We start from the raw sequence: 22,216 nt of genomic DNA, 5'->3' as shown, positions 1-22,216 counted from the left end.
ATTTTATCCTTCACTATGTTTGGTCTTGTGTTCTTCCACTAGAAAAAAATACCAGACGCATGCTTTACACTGGTGTAAATTTGTCCTTAGTCTGGTAGAAGTCTATTACCAATGCTATCATTGCCTTAGTCGTGTGGAAGCACTGACACAGGCTGATAAATGCAATAAGAATTGATGAGTGTATGGAACCAGGCTAAAGGTTGTCTGTGATTCTCCAGTAAAGAAATCTGCCAGGCCACTGACATCATCATGTGTCCCATATGTGACGAGTACTGCCCCTACCTGAGACTCTCAGACAGCTGCATCTATGCCAAGGTGACTTCCGTACTACCATGTAGAGTGTGTTAAACGTTTGCCCCAGACTGAGCACTGCTGACAAACATCAAGGCAGTTGTGGCTAATTCCGATCCTGGAGAGCCACTGGGTGTGATTCAAATGATTAACTAATGATGGTCATAAATTTAGACCAGAATTATTTTGTGTTAGAGCTGGGCTGAAACAAAAGCCTGCGTACACTGCAGCTCTCCAGGAACAGTGATTTTGTCATCTACTTTTTAGAAAAAATATAGAATTTTTTGACAAACATTTACTCCAGAGCTATGCCACAGTAACATAAGTATAACACATTTAGCAAGGTAATCTTTTTACTTTACATGTTTGTCATTTAGCAGACGCTCTTAGCCAGAGCGACTTACGGTAGTGAATGCATACATTTTCATACTGGTCCCTCATGGGAATCGAACCCACAATCCTGGCGTTTCAAACGTCATGCTCTACCAACTGAGCTACACGGGACTACTTTGTGAGCTTGCTCTGGAAAAATGTCTAATGAACAGCCCTCCTTTGTGATCTTTATATACAAATGTGACTACTGTATGTGTTTGTACTGTATTGATGTTTTCAGAAATCATTTCTCTAAGCAATTGCTATTGATCTGTTTCTTGGCTTTAGGTCACCCATCTTTTTGACAACGGAGCAACAGTATTCTTTGCTGTATTCATGGCTGTGTGGGGTGAGTTATCATTTAGTATAAATATTATAGTTCAATTTAAAACAAATCTCATTTTATTGTAAAATAAAGTTTAAGAAATAGTTTAATGGGTCAGCATTCCATGCACACTATATTTAAGTTTCAGTATTTACAGTGAAGTGTTACAGGGTCCTCCTCAGCATTGCACAAGATCCCAGGCAAAAGGTGTATAAGGAGAGTTAGTGCAGGGCCCAGCCTCCTCATCGTCATAGCAGCAGGGTGTAGGCAGGGAGGATTCAGCCACTTCTACGTCATAACGACAGTAAGCCATTGGTTTCACACTCTTCAAGTCCTCTGGAAGTTGAATGACGGAGGAAGGGACTGAAAGATATGGAATACATGTGTTATTAACATTGCATCCTGTTTAGTAAAATGAAAGGTCGCATTTCAACCTGCTTAACTTTTGATTTCAGAATGTAGTGAGATCGAAAGTGTTCAGTGGATTTGATAAAACAAAAACGAACGTTTTTGTCAAACTACAGATTTGCCATGGTCAGTTCATGGATCACTACACTGTGTCAAGGCAACATCCCTGGAATAGACCTACATGTTGTGAAGAGCTTCCCCGTAGAGGGCAGGTTTTTAAGAGCCTGCTTTAGCCTCGTGTCAAAACTCCAGCACTTCAGCAGGCAGAACACAGCTAGGTAGAACTGCAGGCCAAAGGCCAATAGAAGCGCTAGCCAAATGAAGACCTGGGCGGCTGTGTGAGAAGACAGGTGGGGGAAAAGAGTTAGGGAGAGAGAGGGAGTGAATTAAATAAAGGAAGAGAGCAAAGCTGGTAGACTGATGTGGGGGAAGGGATGATCAAATGTCTACAGTTTATCCAAAATGTCCCTGGGGAAATGGACCCAGATTAGGCCTAGCACGTGGACAAGAGCTTCTGATGGCCAGGGCCAAGCCCTTTGCCACATATAGCAAAGTAACCATACAGAGGTTGTAGACTGTAACCAGTTTGGTGGAAAAACCACTCAAAGGCAGTCCAATCTCAATATAAAAAAGCTTTATTACGAGCATGCATGCAAGGGAAAACCAATTTCACTCGCGATTTGTTCTCCACAGACATTTTATACAGACCAAGGATGGGTGGGGTGTTTCACATGCCCTTCAAATGAGTCTGGTACTTCTGCTTATCACCACAGATAGTAGACTCTGAGAAAGACCAATCATATCAAGGACATGTCCACTCCCCCACACATCCTTGGATAACAAGAACCATGAAAGGTTGACAGGAAATTAGAACAGGGCAGTTTAAAAACAGTTCTAAAACAGACTGATTATATTACATATCAGGGAACAGAACAACCTTAAAGACAAGACGAGGAACAGGATGACCTGTGTCTTACAGGTCATGTAAGATTAAAAATCTAATTTACTCTTCCACACCAGTCGTCTTCCATCAGTGTTCCAGAAATGTACACAATTGAACAATAGGCATGAACTATGGCTTTAATACACTGTAGATACCGGACTGTAAACTGCCCAAACACTAATTCATACTACCAGTCCTCAATTTTCCAGATAGTTCAAATGAGAAATACAAGTTGTGTAATGTATCTTCTATTCTTCTCAGAGAGCTTGGTGACTTCCAAAGCTCAGGCGGTGAGTGCGCTGCCAGACTGTGACTCATATTCATATTAGACTCATTAAAATAGCTGTAGTTCTTCGTTTTTCAATTATTGATTGCACTGCAAATTCAGACATTGCCTTCAGGGCTAATGGAAACCACTCTCAGAAATGTCCCTGCCGTTCATCTTTTATGGTGAGCAATTTATGGTATAGAGGGATTTACCTTCAACATACATTGGATCAGGTATTCATTACACACTACATATAATACTGAACTGTAAGTCAACCATTTAAATTCAGTTTAACCAAGAAGAATGAATTAACCAACACAAACAATGGAGCAATACTCCAAGGTGCATTCTAGGGCTTTTTCACGTGGAAATATAGCACTTGATTTATATGAGTGTGTCACCGCAACGTATGTGATTCACTCACCCGCCATTGGCTTAGGTTCTGTGTCCCAGACCCAGACGTCTGGCTGGGAAAGGTCCAGAAAGAAGCTGTCATTCTGGGGATGGCCCATCGATCACCTCCTTTACACAGGACCAGGGCCTATCTAGACAAGACGGAAACATTAGCATGTAGTGTTAACCACAGATTGCTTAAGATAACATTTTGGACTTGACAGAGGCTGTCATAATTATTTCTTTACAATTTGTGACAGTAGGGTATGCATGTTTCTTCAGTGTAAGTTAGTAGCTATGGTTACTGATTGCATACTTCTTCATGAGTCATGATTTTGTCATTTGTCATACTGTTCACTCTTTTGAATGGTCACGTGTTGATCAGTGGTCGTTGTTTGTGATGGCTTTACGTAGGCTTCATGTGTACTTAAAGCTGGAATCCAGCGGTGAAACTGCCACATCCGTTTGCGATATTACAACAACAAAGACGTTACTTCAAACAACGAATTGTTTTTCCCTCGGATATCATTGCACACGCCAGAGAACTGCAGAGTACGTACTACGACGTATTTTTACCACGATGCTGGGTGCTCATTTCCTCAAAACAAAAACAATAACAAATGCGGGTGGGGTGTCCAGTGATGCTGTTTCGCGGATCACTTCCCTAATGTGTTATCTAACGTGTTATCTAATGTGTTAGCGAGACTCATGTATAGGTTAATGAGTCAAATGCAGGTCATTGTTACACTACATCTCCACAATTCATCATTCTCTTGAGTGCAATGTCTACCAAAAATATTTGTTTTATCTAACCCTGCCTTTAATCAGTCACAAATTGGCAACGTTATCTCCTTGCTACAAAAGTACAGTACTTCAAAGGTCAAATTTATTGCGTGAACTGTGCTTCACTCAAATGCATACAACAAAGTAGATCAGCTGATAACGTTAAACAGTTAGGTAATACATGTTATTTACACTTCAATAGCACACTACTCTTTTGTAACAATCCCATAGCCTACTCACATTGAGTCTTTTCTTTTTTGTTGCTAGAGCAAATTATGGAAAATCTACAATGTTAAACAACCTAACTGCATTTGGTGCTCATTCAACTGGTAGATTACAATAATTTTCTGTAGTGCAATTACATTCACATTTAAGTCATTTATCTGACACACTATCCAGACACACTTATAATCATGTAGGTGCATACCAGTGGAACCACAGCTATAAAATTATGACAATAAAGCAAAACATTTTAAAATACATTTGAGATTAATCGAGGCTAAATAACTGCATAGGTCCTAAGATACTTAATAGACCATGGTTCCCCAACTGGCGGCCCGTGGCCCAAATTTGGCACACGGGTGGATTTATTTGGCCCCCAAAGTTTTCTGAGCAAAAAAATGTTGGGATTATTGTTGGACAGAAAAGACTAAAAAAGAACAGTTAATCAGCTATACATTTTTTTTATTTAAGGAATCTGTTCCCAAGTATTCCCACGCATAATAGAGAGACACGACATGATCATATACTAATGCAAGCAAGGTTTTAAATTATGTTTTAGTCAAACATCTGTTTGGACCGTCTTTTTGCAGTCTATCAAATTCTTTCTAATTATGTTCTGATCCCCTGACGATCCGCTCAAGAAAAAAATTGGCCCGCGGCTGAATCTAGTTGATGATCCCTGCAATACATTATCGTTGGACTGCCTGTAAATAACTATAAAACTCAACCTACCTGGGTTTGTCCAGAGAGCAGTGGATCTTGCTGTTGTCCAACACTGACTATTTCTTGGCATTCACCTACAGTAGAATACCCATTGAAATCGCTTCATTAACATTCCTCTGAAGTGTGCTCCCCTGCTGCTATCTCTGCAGAAACATGTGCCTTTCCACCAAAAGAGCCCGCTAGTCACTGGCCGACCTCATGCAACTGTCTGGAACTACTAAAACATGTGCCTTTCCATTCAGAGCTACTAGTTCAACTGATCTTAGTCCAGCCTCAGCAAAGAGATTGCTCTGATTGTCAAGTGACACACTGGTAAACAGATTTGGATGGGTTACCCATTGCCAAGGACTTTGTTCAGGAGAACCTACCCTCTCTCTCCAGTGCTTTAAAGGCAGCAGTGGCTTGTTGGTGAAATGACCTATTGCACAGTGTCTGTCCTAAATAGCTAAAATAGGGAACTATTTTAGACAACTGAAGTAACAGGATGAATCCTGGCACCCAACAACTGTGCTGCAAAATAATTGTATTATCTGTGTAATGAATACTCAGGGAGGAAAAGGTGTAGATTCACTCGCAGAGTGAGGCAGGTGTTTATTTCACCCTCGCAGAAGGCAAGAATCGTGGTCATAGGCAGGCAATGGTCATACACAGGTAGGCAAACAGGCAGGTGAATCAAAACTAGGACTGAAGGCTATAACTGGTTCTCACAAACGAGCTAGTAGACTCAAAATGAACAATACCTCACAAAGGCACAAACAGAATGAACTGAACTAAATAAGGAGCTGATGAGACCAGGTGAGTAACTAACACAGGTGAAATCAATGAACAAAAATGAAAGACAAGGCTACGTTCAAGAACACAACGAAACAACACAAGGTTGACTAAGAAAATAAATACAGAACCTTATCTGAATGTGGAGAACTACTTGAAGTGATAATTGAATCATTTTGAGTCATGCAAAACAACCTTCCTTCAACTAAGAAAGCGATGGTTGAGTTTAAATGGTTCCTGTTTTTAGCAGCAATGCAAGAGATGGTTGAATTTAAATTATTCTGTTTGTAACACATTGCCAACATTGTTTTATAGCTTGAACACAAGTGTACATATTTGTCCCACATTAAATATGACACATACTCACCAAGCCCTAACAACCCTCAAACACTAACCTAGTTGTGTATTTTAGCAACCGTGTTTCTCGAGTTCTGGAAGAGGCGGCGAGCGGTCCTTGCATATGACTGGGACCTAATTGACTGGGAGGAAGAGGAGGTAAATATACTTTCATTATGATCAGCATCATCAAATTAGAAATAATCTCCCAGGCATAACATGTGTTGCAAGAAGATCTTTTCAGATTTTAATTTTTTTTACATTTCTTAAAAGATTTTAACAATCATGCCATGAAGGTCCTAGGGACGTTCCACTTTCCTGAAATATACAAAATATTACAAAAGGGAGCATTGCCTTGGAATTCCCACTCGGGTTATGACTAGGGTTACGTAGCAGGCACTGGGCTACTGAGATTTTCCACCCAAACCCAATCCCTTTTCTCAGGATAAATAACAGCAAGAAACCGGTAAATGAGTTCTATGAACAGCATGATGTGAAATTGAACTGTTAAATTATATGCAACGTCTAAATCTTCTCTAGGCTACAGCCTTCCCTCTGCTATCGCATATCTGCATGATCAATCATCAACGCTCATGTTGGGGACAGACAGCCCGTCTCAGTATGGAGCACAGAATTTTCTATTTTTGTAATTTTTTTTAATGTTGAGGTACATTGATGTAATATTTTTTTATAAACACCCTGTTTCCAAAATGTGGGTTTTAATTGAATAACAAAAATATCTACATTCTGCCCACTTATTTTCCTTCCAAATGTGTTTGCCAGTTTTGCACATATCTAAATCTTACCGAAGCGAGGAGATACGCTAATACACACGTCGCACAACATTAAGGGAAATATTATGAAAGGTGTGTATATATAGGTGTAAGTCTACTAATTCATGTAAAATAGGCCTTACTACATAAAAAACCCCATCAAATTCACTTGCCTTCAATTGTAACTTTGTAGGCCGCATGTCCTGCACCAGCATAACAGCTTCTCTCCCAGCTTCATGGTTTGAGCGACTTCATATAATACAGTAACACAGTCCACACTCAAAAAATTAAACACTTTAAAATGACACTTCCAGTTTGGGCGGGAAATACCGGGTTACCTGGGAGAAAAGGGATTTTATTATTGGGATGGAACATTTGTAAAATACCAGGAATATATTCAACCTTGGTTATGGATACTTTGCTGTGTTCTTGAAATACCCACAGTTATATGTTCTACAGCTGTTTCAAGAAAGCCAATGAGATATGTCATGATCACTTTCCTAGAACATTTTGCAGACGTTTGTAGAACATTCTGGGAGCGTTTGTGGCTCAGCCAGCTTTCTGTGTGCTGCAGGAGGAAATCCGTCCCCAGTTTGAGGCCAAATATTCAAAAAAGGAGAGGATGAACCCCATATCTGGAAAGCCTGAGCCGTACCAGGCCTTTACAGACAAGTACAGCCGACTCATCGTCTCAGCTTCTGGAATCTTCTTTATGGTAAGTCCCTGGAGTAGGTATAGTGAATATTTCATAATAAATTAATTTCAGTAGGGACAGATTCATTAAAATGGTTTGCATGTTGCCTCATGCTTGCTGCTTGTCAAACCAGTTTCCCACTGGTTTTTGTTTGAATTCATTAAAATCTTCAGTAAGTGGCCCATGCAGGAATCAAACCCATAACTGTGATGTTGCAAGCAAGCCAACTCAAGCCAGTGAGCTATCAATCAGATTTGCCTTGTTGCTATCGGTGTGTCTGACAAGAATGTTTTATTGACCTACTCAGATCCTGGTGGTGATCGCTGCCGTCTTCGGCATCGTGATTTACCGCGTGATCACAGTCAGCACTTTTGCCGCCTTCGGCTGGGCTCTCATCAGGAATAACTCTCAGGTGGCCACCACCGGCACAGCCGTGTGCATCAACTTCTGCATCATCATGCTCCTCAATGTGGTAAGGGCTTTGTTTAGAAATGCATTTAGGATTATGAGATAAAAAAGTGGCATATATACGGTTGAGGTCGGAAGTTTACACACACCTTAGCCAAATACATTTAAACTCAGTTTTTAAAAATGCATGACATTTAATCCTAGTAAAACGTCCCTGTCTTAGGTCAGTTAGGATCACCACTTCATTTTAAGAGTGTGAAATGTCAGAATAATAGTAGAGATAATGATTTATTTCAGCTTTTATTTCTTTCATCACATTCCCAGTGGGTCAGAAGTTTACATACACTCAATTAGTATTTGGTAGCATTGCCTTTAAATTGTTTAACTTGGGACAAACGTTTCGGGTAGCCTTCCACAAGCTTCCCACAATAAGTTTGGTGAATTTTGGCCCATTCCTCTTGACAGAGCTGGTGTAACTGAGTCAGGTTTGTAGGTCTCCTTGCTCGCGCACTCTTTTTCAGTTCTGCCCACAAATTTTCTATGGGATTGCGGTCAGGGCTTTGTGATGGCCACTCCAATACCTTGACTTTGTTGTCCTTAAGCCATTTTGCCACAACTTTGGAAGTATGCTTGGGGTCATTTTCCATTTGGAAGACCCATTTGCGACCAAGCTTTAACTTTCTGACTGATGTCTTGAGAAGTTGCTTTAATATATCCACATAATTTTCCTACCTCATGATGGCATCTATTTTGTGAAATGCACCAGTCCCTCCTGCAGCAAAGCACCCCCACAATATGATGCTGCCACCCTCATGCTTCACGGTTGGGATGGTGTTCTTCGGCTTGCAAGCCTCCCCCTTTTTCCTCGAAACATAACAATGGTCATTATGGCCAAACAGTTCCATTTTTGTTTCCTCAGACCAGAGGACATTTCTCCAAAAGTACGATCTTTGTCCCCATGTGCAGTTTCAAACCGTAGTCTGGTTTTTTTATGGCGGTTTTGGAGCAGTGGCTTCTTCCTTGCTGAGCGGCCTTTCAGGTTATGTCGATATAGGACTCGTTTTACTGTGGATAGAGATACTTTTGTACCTGTTTCCTCCAGCATCTTCACAAGGTCCTTTGCTGTTCTGGGATTGATTTGCACTTTTCGCACCAAAGTACGTTCATCTCTAGGAGACAGAACACGTCTCCTTCCTGAGCGGTATGACGGCTGCGTGGTCCCATGGTGTTTATACTTGCGTACTATTGTTTGTACAGATGAACGTGGTACCTTCAGGCATTTGGAAATTGCTCCCAAGGATGAACCAGACTTGTGGAGGTCTACAATTTTTTTTCTGAGGTCTTGGCTGGTTTCTTTTGATTTTCCCATGATGCCAAGCAAAGAGGCACTGAGTGTGAAGGTAGGCCTTGAAATACATCCCCAGGTACACCTCCAATTGACTCAAATGATGTAAATTATCAGAAGCTTCTAAAGCCATGACATAATTTTCTGGAATTTTCCAAGCTGTTTAAAGGCACAGTCAACTTAGTGTGTGTAAACTTCTGACCCACTGGAATTGTGATACAGTGAATTATAAGTAAAATAATCTGTCTGTAAACAATTGTTGGAAAAATTACTTGTGTCATGCACACAGTAGATGTCCTAACTGATTTTCCAAAACTATAGTTTGTTAACAAGAAATGTGTGGAGTGGGTGAAAAACGAGTTTTAATGACTCCAACCTAAGTGTATGAAAACTTCTGACTTCAACTGTATAAATATACACACACACTGAGTGTACACAACATTAGGAACACCTAACACCTACCAAAGGACATCCAGCCACCAGCAGGCCAGTGGTTAAAAACGGGTCATTGATGAAAGAAGAGAAAGGAGGCTGACATGAATTGTGCAGAGCAACAGACGAGCTACAGTTAGTCAACTGACAGTCCAGTACAACATTGGTGCCCAAAAACCCATAAAAGAATGCACAACTCGTCGTACCTTGACACGAATAGGGTATGGCAGCCGACAACCTTACAGAGTTCCACTTCTTTCATTAAAAACAGGAAACTGTGGTTGCAGTGGGCTAAGCAACGAAGACACTGGAGAATGTGAAAAACATTGCCTGATCTGATGAATCCTGGTTCCTGCTGTTTCACACTGATGTGTAACAACATTGCAGGCTGGTGGTGGTGCGAGGGTGTGGGGTGTGTTTTCATGGCACACATTAGGCCCCTTGATAAAAGTGGAGCAGCATTTGAATGCCACAGGATATCTGAACATCATTGCCAATCAGGTGCATCCCTTCATGGCGGCTGTGTATCCGCCTGCGAATAGATTTTTTACAACCGGATATTGCCCCATGACACAAGGCTAGGATTGTCCAGAAATGGTTCCACGAACATGAATGAATTCAGCTTACTGCACTGGCCTGCCCAGTCACCAGATCCCAATCCAATTGAGCATCTGTGGGATGAGATGGAACAAGCTATTTAGAGTAGAGATCCACTACCAGCAATTCATGGGGGAATCATTGGAGTCAACATGGGCCAGCATCTCTGTGGAATGCTTTCGATGATTTGTCCATGACCCGATGAATTGAGGCTGTTCTGAGGGCATAGGGGGGTGCAAATCAATATTAGGAAGGTGTTCTTAATGTTTTGTACACTCAGTGTATATTAATGTCTATCAGTGGTGAAACCCTCATGTCGTGTGGCGCCTTTTGATATAGTTAAATACAGTTGCGCTCAAAATGTTGATAAAAATGGATCCTAACGCCCTTCAATGCCTTGACGTATCGCGTTTTAGCTACAACAGCATGAGAATCAAGAGAATCATGGAAAACAAACCCTATTAACTGGTAACCTTGTTTTTTTTCAGTTATATGAAAAAGTTGCCCTTCTGCTCACCAATTTAGGTAAGCTACAACTGTTCCTCCATCTGTAACATGCCATCCTCAGAGGTAATTACAGTCAATATAATGCAGGGGCTGTCATTTTCTACACACCCTCTCTCTTTCTGCCTCCCTGTCTCTCCCTCTGGCTCTGTATCCACAGAGCAGCCAAGGACTGAGTCAGAGTGGGAGAACAGCTTCACCCTGAAGATGTTCCTGTTTCAGTTTGTCAATCTCAACAGCTCTACCTTCTACATAGCTTTTTTCCTGGGCAGGTGAGGAAACATCTCTACTTCATGGTGTAAATCGTAATACCCGGCTGTATTTCACACTATATTTCATAGAGATTAGTTAGTAATAGAGATAGAGATTAGTTAGTAAAATGATGTGACCACCTTTGTCAGGTTCACTGGTCGGCCAGGAGCCTATATCCGCCTCATTAACCGCTGGAAATTGGAAGAGGTGAGTGAACTTTCATGAGGCTTTTCAAATGTGTTCAATGTGGAACATTTCTAGTGGAAAGTACTCTCGTGGACAGATGCACGTAACATAAATGGTAGTAGCATCTATCGACAGACTGTGGGATGCCACATCAAATTAGGAACTTTGTTCCAGTAGGTAGATTTTTTTTCACAATTTCACAGGTGCTCGCATCTTTAGAATTTAGGAAGTGGAGGGGACATTTTGTCCCGTAGACTTGCCAGAAACTGTCTCCGCCCAGAACTGAATTTAGTTTATGCTGCAAATACCCAACATTTTAGTTCTGGGTGTCCCAGATTAAGTGGAAAGTAGCTTGGAACACTGTATTCTCACTCTAACCTCTGTGTTATGAACCAGAAAATTAGGGTTAGGGTGTAGGGTTACAGGATAGTTAGTTGAAGAGTTGTTGATTGAATAAAGTGTCGGCACTGTTTCCCCTTTCTGTGTAGTGCCATCCCAGTGGTTGTTTGATAGATCTCTGCATGCAGATGGGTATCATCATGGTGCTCAAGCAGACCTGGAACAACTTCATGGAGCTGGGCTACCCGTAAGTATGGCCTGGCTTAGCCAATTAGACGCAACTAGCGCCTAGCGTGTCATCTCCACCAGTCACCCCCCATGACTCTTTATAATTGGTTGTTTGTCAGGCTGATCCAGAACTGGTGGACGCGGCGAAGGCTGAGGCAGGAGCACGGCCCCAATGCCAAGGCCAGCTTCCCGCAGTGGGAGAGGGACTACAACCTGCAGCCCATGAATGCCTACGGACTGTTTGACGAATACCTGGAGATGAGTATGTGCCCTTTGACCCTGAGCCCACGTTTAAAGCAACTGTCCAATGAAAATCTCACTTTTAAAACTTTATATTCTCTTAACTCATACCCAAATAATGTTGTTGACTCATCCTATACTCGTATTTGTGGCCAAAGCATACATTGGAGAAAAAAAAAACACTTAAAAAAAAACAACTCAAATAGGCCGTTTAAAAAAAATGCTTGCTATTTCCACATAGAGGATGATGTCATCCGCCTGAGAAGGAGGAGCTGGCGAACCAGTGGTCTACTCATATAAAACATTTTTTAATTACCAGTATACACCCACACCTTTCTGTTGTTGGGCTACACCGTTCCAATACAGAAAAGCTGCTTTTTAACATACTTAATTACCATTTTTTGGAAGGAAAAATATTTATCTCGTATTGTAATTAATTATAGGTTATATTCTATAGAAATCTGGAACACTGGACAGTTACTTTAAACCGCAAATAATTTCTATCTCACTATCAATCAATTGACCGATCAGAAGAAATCAGTGTGGCTCGAGCCATATAGACCTGTGTGAGACCTGAGTGAGCAACCAAGTAAGCCACTGCTCTGCATTGAGAGCACTGAGAATCATTGCTGTCATCATCTTGTATACAGTTAATACATAAATGCAGAAAACATAGCCAACTCCTCTGTGTAAGACAGGTGTAAAAATGGGTTGATGTTGTCATCGATAGATCCTCTTTCTGTTTGTCCCATTCCCATCAGTGGTGCTTATACTGTTCTGTTTATGTTCACACGCTTTGACTAGAAATGGCTCAATTGTAGACACTTTGGAATGATTTGGACATGAAATGCTAAACATGCTAATATTGGGGATATTGAGTTACATTGTTTTTTGGACAAAAATACTACAATGTTAGCATTTGGAAATTGTGGCCACTGGCCAGGTATATAAAACCAAAGGATGGATGGATGTCTAACCTTGTCTCTAGACTTCTTACAGCGTAAGGAATACAATGTGTAAATTGGGTGAACCATTTCCTTAAACAATTTGGGTAACACTTTACATGGGGTTCTTATTACTGTGTAATTATTCCTGTGAGTACAGTGTAATTATTCCTGTGAGTACAGTGTTATTATTCCTGTGAGTACAGTGTTATTATTCCTGTGAGTACAGTGTAATTATTCCTGTGAGTACAGTGTTATTATTCCTGTGAGTACAGTGTTATTATTCCTGTGAGTACAGTGTCATTATTCCTGTGAGTACAGTGTCATTATTCCTGTGAGTACAGTGTCATTATTCCTGTGAGTACAGTGTCATTATTCCTGTGAGTACAGTGTTATTATTCCTGTGAGTACAGTGTTATTATTCCTGTGAGTACAGTGTTACAAGTATTTTAGTTACTCATTGTTACACTCCAACTTACAGCAGCACAACTCACCCTAGCAGCACCCCTAGACGTAACCGTTAGTTACGCTAACAGTAAGTACAGTGTAGCAATGACTAATTACAATTATTTGTGCGCTGCTTACAATAATAATTCAACAGTAATAAGAGTAGTGTAATGTAAATTGTTAATAAGTTGAGAGAACCTATTGGTCAGATGTGGGACACCAACTCCGTTGTCTCCGTTGTCATTTTTCCCTGATTGCCTGATTGCTTGCAGTGAACATGAAAGGTACTGTAGAACAAAATGTTGTTTACTAGTTAGGTCATGAATGCATGTGCCAAATATGTTTATTGCGCTCCTTGCCATCATATTTTACTTTGCCAGGCAAACTGCACATGGAGAGGAGAAAGGCCATGAATATTAGCTTAGGACCTAATTACTTCTATAGAAAAAAGATTTCCACTGGGCAAAACAGTGTTCTATGAGGGGCTGCGGGCTGGTTCTGCAGTGGGCAAAGTGTTGGTGTTAGTGGCAACTTTTTCTCCAGGCTGCCAAGACAATGACACACCTGACTACAGTCTATTGATGACTATAGATCACCTCAGAGGATGTTGATTAACCTAGCTAGTTTCTGGGTGGTGGAAATTACCTTTCTGTCTGAGAGATTCCAGACTGAAATACAACCTACTTGAATAAGTGGCCAGTTCATATACTAAACGTCACAAGGCTCACATACGGCTAAAAACACCTGTCATAAGAATACAGAATTTCGAACAATTTTTACCAGTATTACAAATGACTCGAATGTAATTTACAAAGTAAACACTGGTGTAAGAATGAGTGGTTATGACCCGTGTATGATGTCATTATTGAAGTTATCGCATAGTTAACTGAAGTATAATGCTATGCAATTCTCCATGTGAAATGTCCATATCAATCTGTAAGCTCTTCACCTTTACAGGAACGACATCCTCGAAAACGGCATGCAGCCTCTGCCAACTTCACTAACTAGGAGAGATCATTATTGAAATGTAAACATTTCAATATTTCACTATTTTATAATCCTCTAATACAGTCTAATATTTAAGAACTGTTGAATAAAAACCGGAACATGTTTGAACAGTAAGGACTCTAACCTGCTGTTGTTACATTCCAGAATAAGTTCATCTACATGACTGATTTATCCTCTTTGGGGAGCTGGAGGTCAACCATAAACTAGCATTCGTACTGTGTTTGCTCATGTAAACCATTATATACATGCCATGTACTGTATATATCGTGTTTACATTTATTTACCAGCAATGTGAATCATTAATGTCTACATAGATTTTCCACGTGTATATTGAAGGAAAAGTCTGCCCCAAAACGATCTTTTGGTATTTGTTAAATTAGTCCATTGTTGACATAGTTCCAAAATGTTTTGCTTGTCAGCACTCAAGTTTTCAAGATATGTAACTTTCAAAACACAGAAATCATCACTGTATGATGCATAATGCATTATATGATGCTGCGTTTTGCATCATACGGGGATGATTTCTGTGTTTTGAAAGTTACATATCTTGAAAACTTGAGTGCTGACAAGCAAAACATTTTGGAACTATGTCAACAATGGACTAATTTAACAAATACCAAAAGATCGTTTTTGGGGTGGAGTTGTCCTTTAGGTATGATTATGTGAGGTACATAAAGCAGGCACATGTCATGTATTAATCACACAATGGTTACGTGAAGCATTTCTCCTACATGTGTTTGGTGTAGACAGATTTATGTATGACGATGCCAGATGACCGTGACATTTATGACAATGACAGATCAGTGCAATGCTTAGGCTAGGATTCCGTGGTTGCACACAGCATGCAGCTATATCCACATGCATGTGTCCCTGTTTATTTTAACCCATAATGCTATTTTAACCCATAATGCTGCATAGATCCATTATGTGGTGTCTCTGTAGGCCTTTTGAATGCTGATTTGTAATTACGTAATTACGCTCGTACTAACGTCTGTGACTTCCTTGGCGAGGCTCTTCACGAAGCACAAAATCTAATGGCTAACTTTGTCCTGTGCAATGCCCACACACACTGACATACAGTAACAATTGGGACATCGAATGGTATAACCTCAAATCATATTGGCCTTTCTGAGTGAATATGGCTTTGGGGTGGCCATCTGTACAATATGTAATGGGGTTTTGAATAGGACTACTGGTGACGCTTTACTCTCTGTGTCTGTGTGTTTCAGTCTTACAGTTTGGCTTCACCACCATATTTGTGGCAGCTTTCCCCCTGGCCCCGCTCCTGGCCCTCCTCAACAACATCATCGAGATCCGCCTGGACGCCTACAAGTTTGTCACCCAGTGGCGGAGACCCCTGCCCTCTCAAGCCAAAGACATAGGTTAGGCTCATCTTCCGCTCTGACAATCCCCTACTGTAGGGCCATTTTCAAAGGAACGCAAAACATGCCATATAGACAAAATTGTTTTACGCCAACAACCATGCCTCAGCTATTTTCACTCAATGGAACCCTATTTCATTAGTTTCAGCACAGACAGACGATTTTAGCCGACCAGTCTGTTATGCTTTATACTTTTGGAATCATTTTCATACCCCTTTATAAGTATTCTTTGAAGACGTCCTGACAGGCTGCTTGCTGGTGAACTGTAATAAATCGTTTGCATCGGAGCCAGAACATTGTTATTTTCTCTCCAGGGATCTGGTACGGCATCCTGGAGGGCATCGGTATCTTGTCCGTCATCACCAACGCCTTTGTCATTGCCGTCACCTCCGATTTCATCCCACGCCTTGTCTACGCATACAAGTACGGCCCGTGTGCCGGGCAGGGCCGGGCCGGGGAGAGGTGAGCGAGCCTGACCACGGTGACCACACAGACAAAGTGTCTGCCTTTTGACATGTATTCTGGCTAGTAATAGAGGGCAGCGGCATTGTCCTGCATCACAACGTCAAACCACTGACATTTTATTGTTTCCTGTCCAGGTGCATGATGGGATATGTAAACGCCAGTCTATCGATGTTCAGAGTGTCTGATTTTGAGAACACGTCGGTGCCCAGGACAGATGGATCGGATATGTTTGGAGAAGCAGTGAAGTACTGCAGGTAGGTTTGGTGACCAAAGAGAGTCTTGGTATGGTTGTGCTTGTTTGAACACAAAAGTCATAACCTTTGACCTTTCGACCCTGTGTTTGACCCCCCAGGTACCGTGACTACAGAGAGCCCCCGGACTCGCCCGGTGAACCATACTCCTACACGCTGCAGTTCTGGCATGTCCTGGCCGCACGGCTGGCCTTCATCATAGTCTTCGAGGTTAGTTTGTACAATTCATTCCATTCAACAAAACCGTAACACAATATTCAGCCGAGATGATTCTGTAATTACTGTACTATTGGCGTTGTGTTCTTTTGTAGCACATGGTTTTCACCATCAAGAACCTGATCGCCTACCTGATCCCAGACCTGCCCAAGGACCTGCGTGACCGCATGAGGCGGGAGAAGTACCTAATCCAGGAGATGATGTACGAGGCCGAGCTAGAGAGACTGCAGAAGGAGAAGAACGAGAAGAAGAAGAATTACAGGGCCCATCATAACGCATTGCCCTGAATGCACAAGCAGGTGATAAATAACTACACTGCACTGAAGGGACCAGCACGGAATAGTGACAGGCAATCTATAACAGTTTGCAGGCTGCAGAGTGTGGCGTATAGGAATTACATTTATATATTGGAAGGATAACTCACCTGCATGACCAATGTGTAGCACCACTCATCTAGGTGAAGCACAGCTGCCATTTTATGCCTGAACGCTCAACACACATCAGCTATCGAAGTAAGATTTGCCAATTGAAGCACCGGACGACAAGGGACCAGGTTGTGCAAGGAAGTGAAATAAGTCATGTCCCTTTTGTTCCTGTTGTCTAGAGGTTCCACTACTGTTGTGATTATCTACTGACACTCTCTATGACTCCACAGGTCATACTGGTGTCCATTTTTGCTCGGTGGTGTTGTGTGGGAATGACAGAGAACTGGCTGCATGCACGCCAGGGACTGTCCTGCCTGTCTGCGTCTCCCACTGGACCAGGTGAGCGCCCCCAAGAGGACCGTCAGCATGCTCCTCGCCATGGTGTTCAAACGTACTGTACGTCATTCTGAATCCGAGAGACCAGTGGGTGAGGGGAAAAAAGAGGACATACATTGGAACATTTGAAAATGGGTTTACTACTTTTTTCCAGATTGCTCCTTCCACTTTGGACTCACAACTATACATTTCTTCAAAACCTGAATGTAGATTTCAAAGAAACACACAAAAAAAAACTTTTGCAGTTCTATTGTTACAACTTCAAAAAAGATTCTGTCATCCGTGCGGTTGAATGACAAACCCTGTTTACAATCCTAGCCTTTTTATTTTGAGGACAAACTCATGAGAAATCATGATCAATTGCTTTCACAAGGTTGTGAACCTTCAGCCATGTTCTCTGCTTACATTGTGTGCTGCAATAAGATGTTATTTTGAAACGATGTTCCATCAGATCTGTGTTAGTGGACGCAGACTGCTCAAACATCCAATGCCTTCCTTTACAATGGATACTAATAACAAGACTAATAAAAATGCATATTTATTACAAACCGGTTTTGTAATTGTCCCATGTGCACTTTGATGTCATTTTAAAACCGTCTCAACATGTTTCCATCTGACAGAATGTGCCACTATGAGAATCTCCATGGAGGTTAGCACGTCCTTAGCGGGTAGGTCAGGTTGTCAGAACACAGTATGCATCACTAACACTGATGTCTCCCCCAGCTCGTTTAGAGGCTGCCCACCAAGTAACTGTAACTGCAGCTACTGTCTGCCTCTAGTGTCTAGTGTGGTAACACCTGATTCCCCTCTGCAGTTTCCTACTTGGTCACCAAGGGGCGCCAATACACCTATCTTCTGATGCAGCCACAGGCCTCAGAACAGTGAGAGAGAGAAGCAAATAGGTGTACAGTTAGTTCTCACATTTTTTTGTCAGGTGTCCAAAGATAAACACAGTCATGTTCTGATGAGAAGTATCTTCATTTATGTTTATTTTAGGGGAAATACAACGATGACCGGTGACATTGTAGAGTGTTTTTGTGCTCCTGGAGAAATTCTTGTTTGGTTTACACCTTTATTGGTATAACATTTCTGTCATATACTTAAAGCTTGGCAGCTTTCTCCTGTACGTTTTATATAATTCTTAGTGTCTACATGTCTATATAATATTAAAACACATTTTGCCAAGGGCAACAATTGGTTCCCCAAGCACCGCCTCAATATCGACCACTTTTTAAAATATCCGTAGGAATTGTCAGGCTTGTTTCACACATCTGGCGCTACAACAGCCTATCAAGGTGAACTAGCTTGTTATCCCTTTCTGTGATAGGTAACAGTTACATTGAGGATAAGATGTAATTTAAAACTGTTACAGCTCCTATTCATGACTGAGGTTCAAGGGTCTAATAAGACAAAACAAGAATATGGCTGAAGTGGCCAGTCAAGGTCATGTTGGCACACAGAGCACACTGAAAGGGCTTTTTCAGCAGCAACCACAGGGCTGGATTCAAGCAGAAATTGGATGTTCCTGTTTGAGCACAAAATGCATGATACATGTTGGGGGGAAATGTCTTGGCTGAATGTCATTGAAGAGAGACAGAATTTTGGTTGGAAGTTGATTGTCTTGACAACGGAATCACAACCATCTTGCAGCTGTCTTGACCCTGGAAGCCTGAGAAAATGGCTTTGTAATGCCACTGGGAAGTTCCAAACCATTCTGTATGTTATATGAAAACCACTTTTACAGTATGTTGTCTATGGTCATATTGTGTTAGCATTATAAAGCCATTCTGAGGTTACATAGAGTATCCCTTCTTAGTCTAACTGTCTGACCTTGACTGGAACTGTTACATGTGGAGCTGGAAGCTATTGGAGATCACATTAGCATCTGAGTCGTTGAGATGTAGCTTACGTAATAATACATGGATGTACTAATCATCTAATAACCACCGTATCCATAAGGGTGTCTTTCTATATTGTTTTTAGCTTCATAACTTTTCCATATTGTTCCATTTTATATATTCAAAATGCTTAATCCTCCTGACCATTGCAAAATGCTTGTTATCTGCTGTGCAGATGTAAAAAAAAATTATGCTTGTACATGATGCACATCACTACAAATTGGAGGCTGCAAGTTCTATGTAGTCCAGTGCCATGTCCTTCAGGGTGGATTACTGTGGTGTGGTGGAAGAGTTAGTGTAGGGTGCCCATCCACACGTAAACTCTCCATTTTGATGATTAAAAACAGGAGAGGAGAAACATGGCATGTTTGTTTTCTATTAAGGCAAATTTTCTCCTCTAAGAGGATTATCCCTGACGGCTTTGAGTTGCGTAAGACTATCCTGGGAATCTGCGATCATATCAGCCATGGCCTCGTATCCTGTATTTTGGCAGCTATGTCAAATAGAATGAATGAATAGATTATATTTCTATGTCCAGGCTACTGTCTGATGGGATGTAAAACTTCATTTTAATTTTCATCCATTTCATTCAGACCGGTGACCAGTGTTCCTTGGCCCGTCTGGGGTTTTTTTTCTTCAAATTTGTATCCCTCTCTAGTCTTTTTAATTAATCCATTCTAACTCATTTTCGAATACTTTTTCATGCAGGACTACTCAGTCTGCCTCTCCAGTCTGTCTCAGACACGATTCAGACATCAAACACAATGTCTCATAATGTTATACCCAGACTTATTCGAGTTCAATCACATTTAATAGGAGTTCTCAAATATAGACTTTCAGATTTGAATTGAAGAGACCCCCTGCTTTGTGTGGTTCCTTGAATGTTGCTTGCCTAACGATTAACCATGCCTGATACTTGAAAACCCATGTCAGCTCCTAGAGCTAATTCTAAGGCTTTAGCTCGGTGGGCTACCACAGACAACTTAGGTTTGATACTGGTCAAATTTGTATACTCCAAGATCAAGGCTCTCGGATAAAAGCTATTTTGTCAGGATCCAGAACTTCAATGTGAGGGTGAAAAAGCTCTAGCACACCTGAATCACACAGTGATGGTCCCTCAAGCATTTCCCAACCCCAGTGAGAGCTTTGCCAGAAAAAGGCATAGGCCCTTTGAGCAACAGAAATCACCAACACACAACTGTGTCTTGTATTTACAAGTCATGGTCTTGTATTTTTATCATATGTCATAAATGATTTCAGCACTCCCATGGCGACAGTGCCATGGTGCATGTCCTTGACTGTCAGGCCCCCAGCTGTCGGCCCTAATGTTGCTGATAAAGAGCCCTCCTTGCAGGCTGTTTGCACAAACAGATTAGATGTATGACTGTCTTCCTCTGTCCCTGCTACAGAGAGAGAAAGAACCACTCACTGGTTGCCTGGAGCGACACAGCAGCCTGTTCCATCTCACACACACACACACACACACACACTTAAGTGTGTCTACAACCCTTGTAACAGCGGATAGATAATAATGTAGTCTAATAGCACAGTTGATGATGTGGAAAGCTACTCTCATCCTGTCCAAACCGTGACCTGCTGTGTGCACCCAATACGTTGAAAGGGACCATTTTTTAAGGGTGAATCTGTCTGCGCTTGTCCCGGTGAAAGTGGCAATTATGTCAACAGTGCACCACTCTTCACCTTCCCCACACAAGAAATTGGGTCAAAGGTACCACCTTCTATTTATTGACTTGTCCATGGAACCCATTTCTGTTTATATGAAATATTATGGCACCGTTTACCAGTCCTGTTCTAGGAAATAGTGCCACAACACAAGAGTCTTATTCCCCTCACTTTAATAGGTCCACCGACCGTACAAATTAATTCATTCTGAAAGAACACATGGTACTGTTATAAATTGATGCATAAAACGAATTATGAAATTAGTTGCATTTTTAATACATCAACAATAATTTAGTGTGTGCTGCGTCTCTAAGTCAAACATTTTGAAATGCTGCTTAATAGTTTCATAGCCAATCATGTTTGACCTTTCTCGCACATGTAACTGAATATCATTTAGAGATTATGGTCAAATGTCAAACGTGAAAGCTTTCAGAGGAGGCATGTAGGAAATCTAAGTGAATAAATATAAAATTATAGATCTGGCTAAATTTGCTAATGCAGACCCATCATAACAACTCGATAATGTATTTGTCTACACCGGTTTCACAATCTCTTCTAAACTAACCTGTTAATTTACTTGTTTACTTTCCAAATGTACATCTCCTCGCTGAATGTTTTTTTTAAACTATTATTTGTACCTTTATTTTAACAGGGAAGATGTCCCCTGTATAATACAACATAGATATATACACATTATACACACACATTAAAATACAAAAAAACGGTAATGGGAAGCACCAATAAAACATCACAAATCACCCAGAAAAACAGTTACATTCCTCCACAAATAAGTCCTGTCCCATGTCAGGTGCATTGTACATATGTCACAGGTCTCCCCTCGCACTGTCACCCCATAGGTCGTCAACAAAGTTAGGTGGGAACTTTGAAGGGTGGGCTAAAGTTACACCTCTAATGGCATTGCCTTGGTGACCCCTGACCTGCAGGGGATGAGGGGATGTATGAGATACCAATGACCCAGTAGCACATCCCTTTACAGCCGTGACCTGCAGAAGACATTACTTACAAGACCCAATGTATTACGAACACTAACACATATAAATACACACGCACAGACGTGCACTCACACAGGCACTTAGCCCAGCATCTACCTTAGGGGTTTGTACACGTGCAGTCAGCTGTTTATCATAATCTGCCAGTATTTCTCTGTCTGTGTTTTCAAAACACTATGATAATTTACCCATGTAAAGTTTATTTTTGTATTTTATTTAACTAGGTAAGTCAGTTAAGAACAAATTCTTATTTACAATGACAGCCCGGCCAAACCCTAACGACGCTGGGCCAATTGTGTGCTGCCCTATGGGACTCCC

The 22,216-nt window shown here is 41.3% G+C and overlaps 2 protein-coding genes across 4 annotated transcripts in view; one reads left to right on the top strand and one right to left on the bottom strand.

Annotated features, from left to right (window-relative positions):
- The window catches only part of LOC106576405 (anoctamin-4), a 42,005-nt gene extending 24,146 nt beyond the window's left edge, over nucleotides 1-17,859 (top strand). For both annotated transcript variants that reach the window (XM_014153552.2, XM_014153556.2), the window contains 16 exons: nucleotides 219-315; nucleotides 952-1,012; nucleotides 5,912-5,994; nucleotides 7,183-7,323; nucleotides 7,610-7,774; nucleotides 10,573-10,609; nucleotides 10,749-10,860; nucleotides 10,990-11,047; nucleotides 11,515-11,612; nucleotides 11,713-11,855; nucleotides 15,462-15,614; nucleotides 15,929-16,076; nucleotides 16,214-16,333; nucleotides 16,432-16,540; nucleotides 16,642-16,845; nucleotides 17,202-17,859. In XM_014153552.2, the coding sequence (XP_014009027.1) occupies nucleotides 219-315; nucleotides 952-1,012; nucleotides 5,912-5,994; nucleotides 7,183-7,323; nucleotides 7,610-7,774; nucleotides 10,573-10,609; nucleotides 10,749-10,860; nucleotides 10,990-11,047; nucleotides 11,515-11,612; nucleotides 11,713-11,855; nucleotides 15,462-15,614; nucleotides 15,929-16,076; nucleotides 16,214-16,333; nucleotides 16,432-16,540; nucleotides 16,642-16,833 (1,717 nt within the window). In that variant the 3' untranslated portion in view covers nucleotides 16,834-16,845; nucleotides 17,202-17,859. The remainder of the gene's footprint in view (nucleotides 1-218; nucleotides 316-951; nucleotides 1,013-5,911; nucleotides 5,995-7,182; nucleotides 7,324-7,609; nucleotides 7,775-10,572; nucleotides 10,610-10,748; nucleotides 10,861-10,989; nucleotides 11,048-11,514; nucleotides 11,613-11,712; nucleotides 11,856-15,461; nucleotides 15,615-15,928; nucleotides 16,077-16,213; nucleotides 16,334-16,431; nucleotides 16,541-16,641; nucleotides 16,846-17,201) is intronic.
- LOC106576406 (uncharacterized) lies at nucleotides 1,077-5,037 on the bottom strand. 2 transcript variants are annotated; one of them, XM_014153557.2, is made up of 4 exons: nucleotides 4,738-5,037; nucleotides 3,032-3,152; nucleotides 1,578-1,730; nucleotides 1,077-1,351 (listed from the first exon to the last, which is right to left on the bottom strand). In XM_014153557.2, the coding sequence occupies exons 2-4, from the start codon at nucleotides 3,117-3,119 to the stop codon at nucleotides 1,167-1,169; spliced, it is 426 nt and encodes a 141-aa protein (XP_014009032.2). In that variant the 5' UTR covers nucleotides 3,120-3,152; nucleotides 4,738-5,037; the 3' UTR covers nucleotides 1,077-1,166. The 2 variants fall into 2 exon arrangements, with proteins under 2 accessions (XP_014009032.2, XP_014009033.2); XM_014153558.2 differs by having other exon boundaries at nucleotides 3,032-3,148; nucleotides 4,738-5,020.
- Nucleotides 17,860-22,216: the final 4,357 nt, after the last annotated feature.

Source organism: Salmo salar, chromosome ssa17 (assembly GCF_905237065.1).
Source record: "Salmo salar chromosome ssa17, Ssal_v3.1, whole genome shotgun sequence".
NCBI lineage: Eukaryota > Metazoa > Chordata > Actinopteri > Salmoniformes > Salmonidae > Salmo > Salmo salar.
The sequence above is the reverse complement of the archived record's forward strand: the minus strand, read 5'-3'. Positions and strand labels throughout refer to the sequence as shown.

What these genes read in the sequence shown, in the direction of transcription:
- LOC106576406 (XM_014153557.2), bottom strand. Translation starts at nt 3,119, where the DNA reads ATGGGCCATCCCCAGAATGACAGCTTCTTTCTGGACCTTTCCCAGCCA. An exon ending in AGAACCTAAGCCAATGGCGG is followed by an intron (nt 1,731 to 3,031) that starts GTGAGTGAATCA and finishes CTTCTCACACAG; the next exon opens with CCGCCCAGGTCTTCATTTGG. An exon ending in GGGGAAGCTCTTCACAACAT is followed by an intron (nt 1,352 to 1,577) that starts GTAGGTCTATTC and finishes CATATCTTTCAG; the next exon opens with TCCCTTCCTCCGTCATTCAA.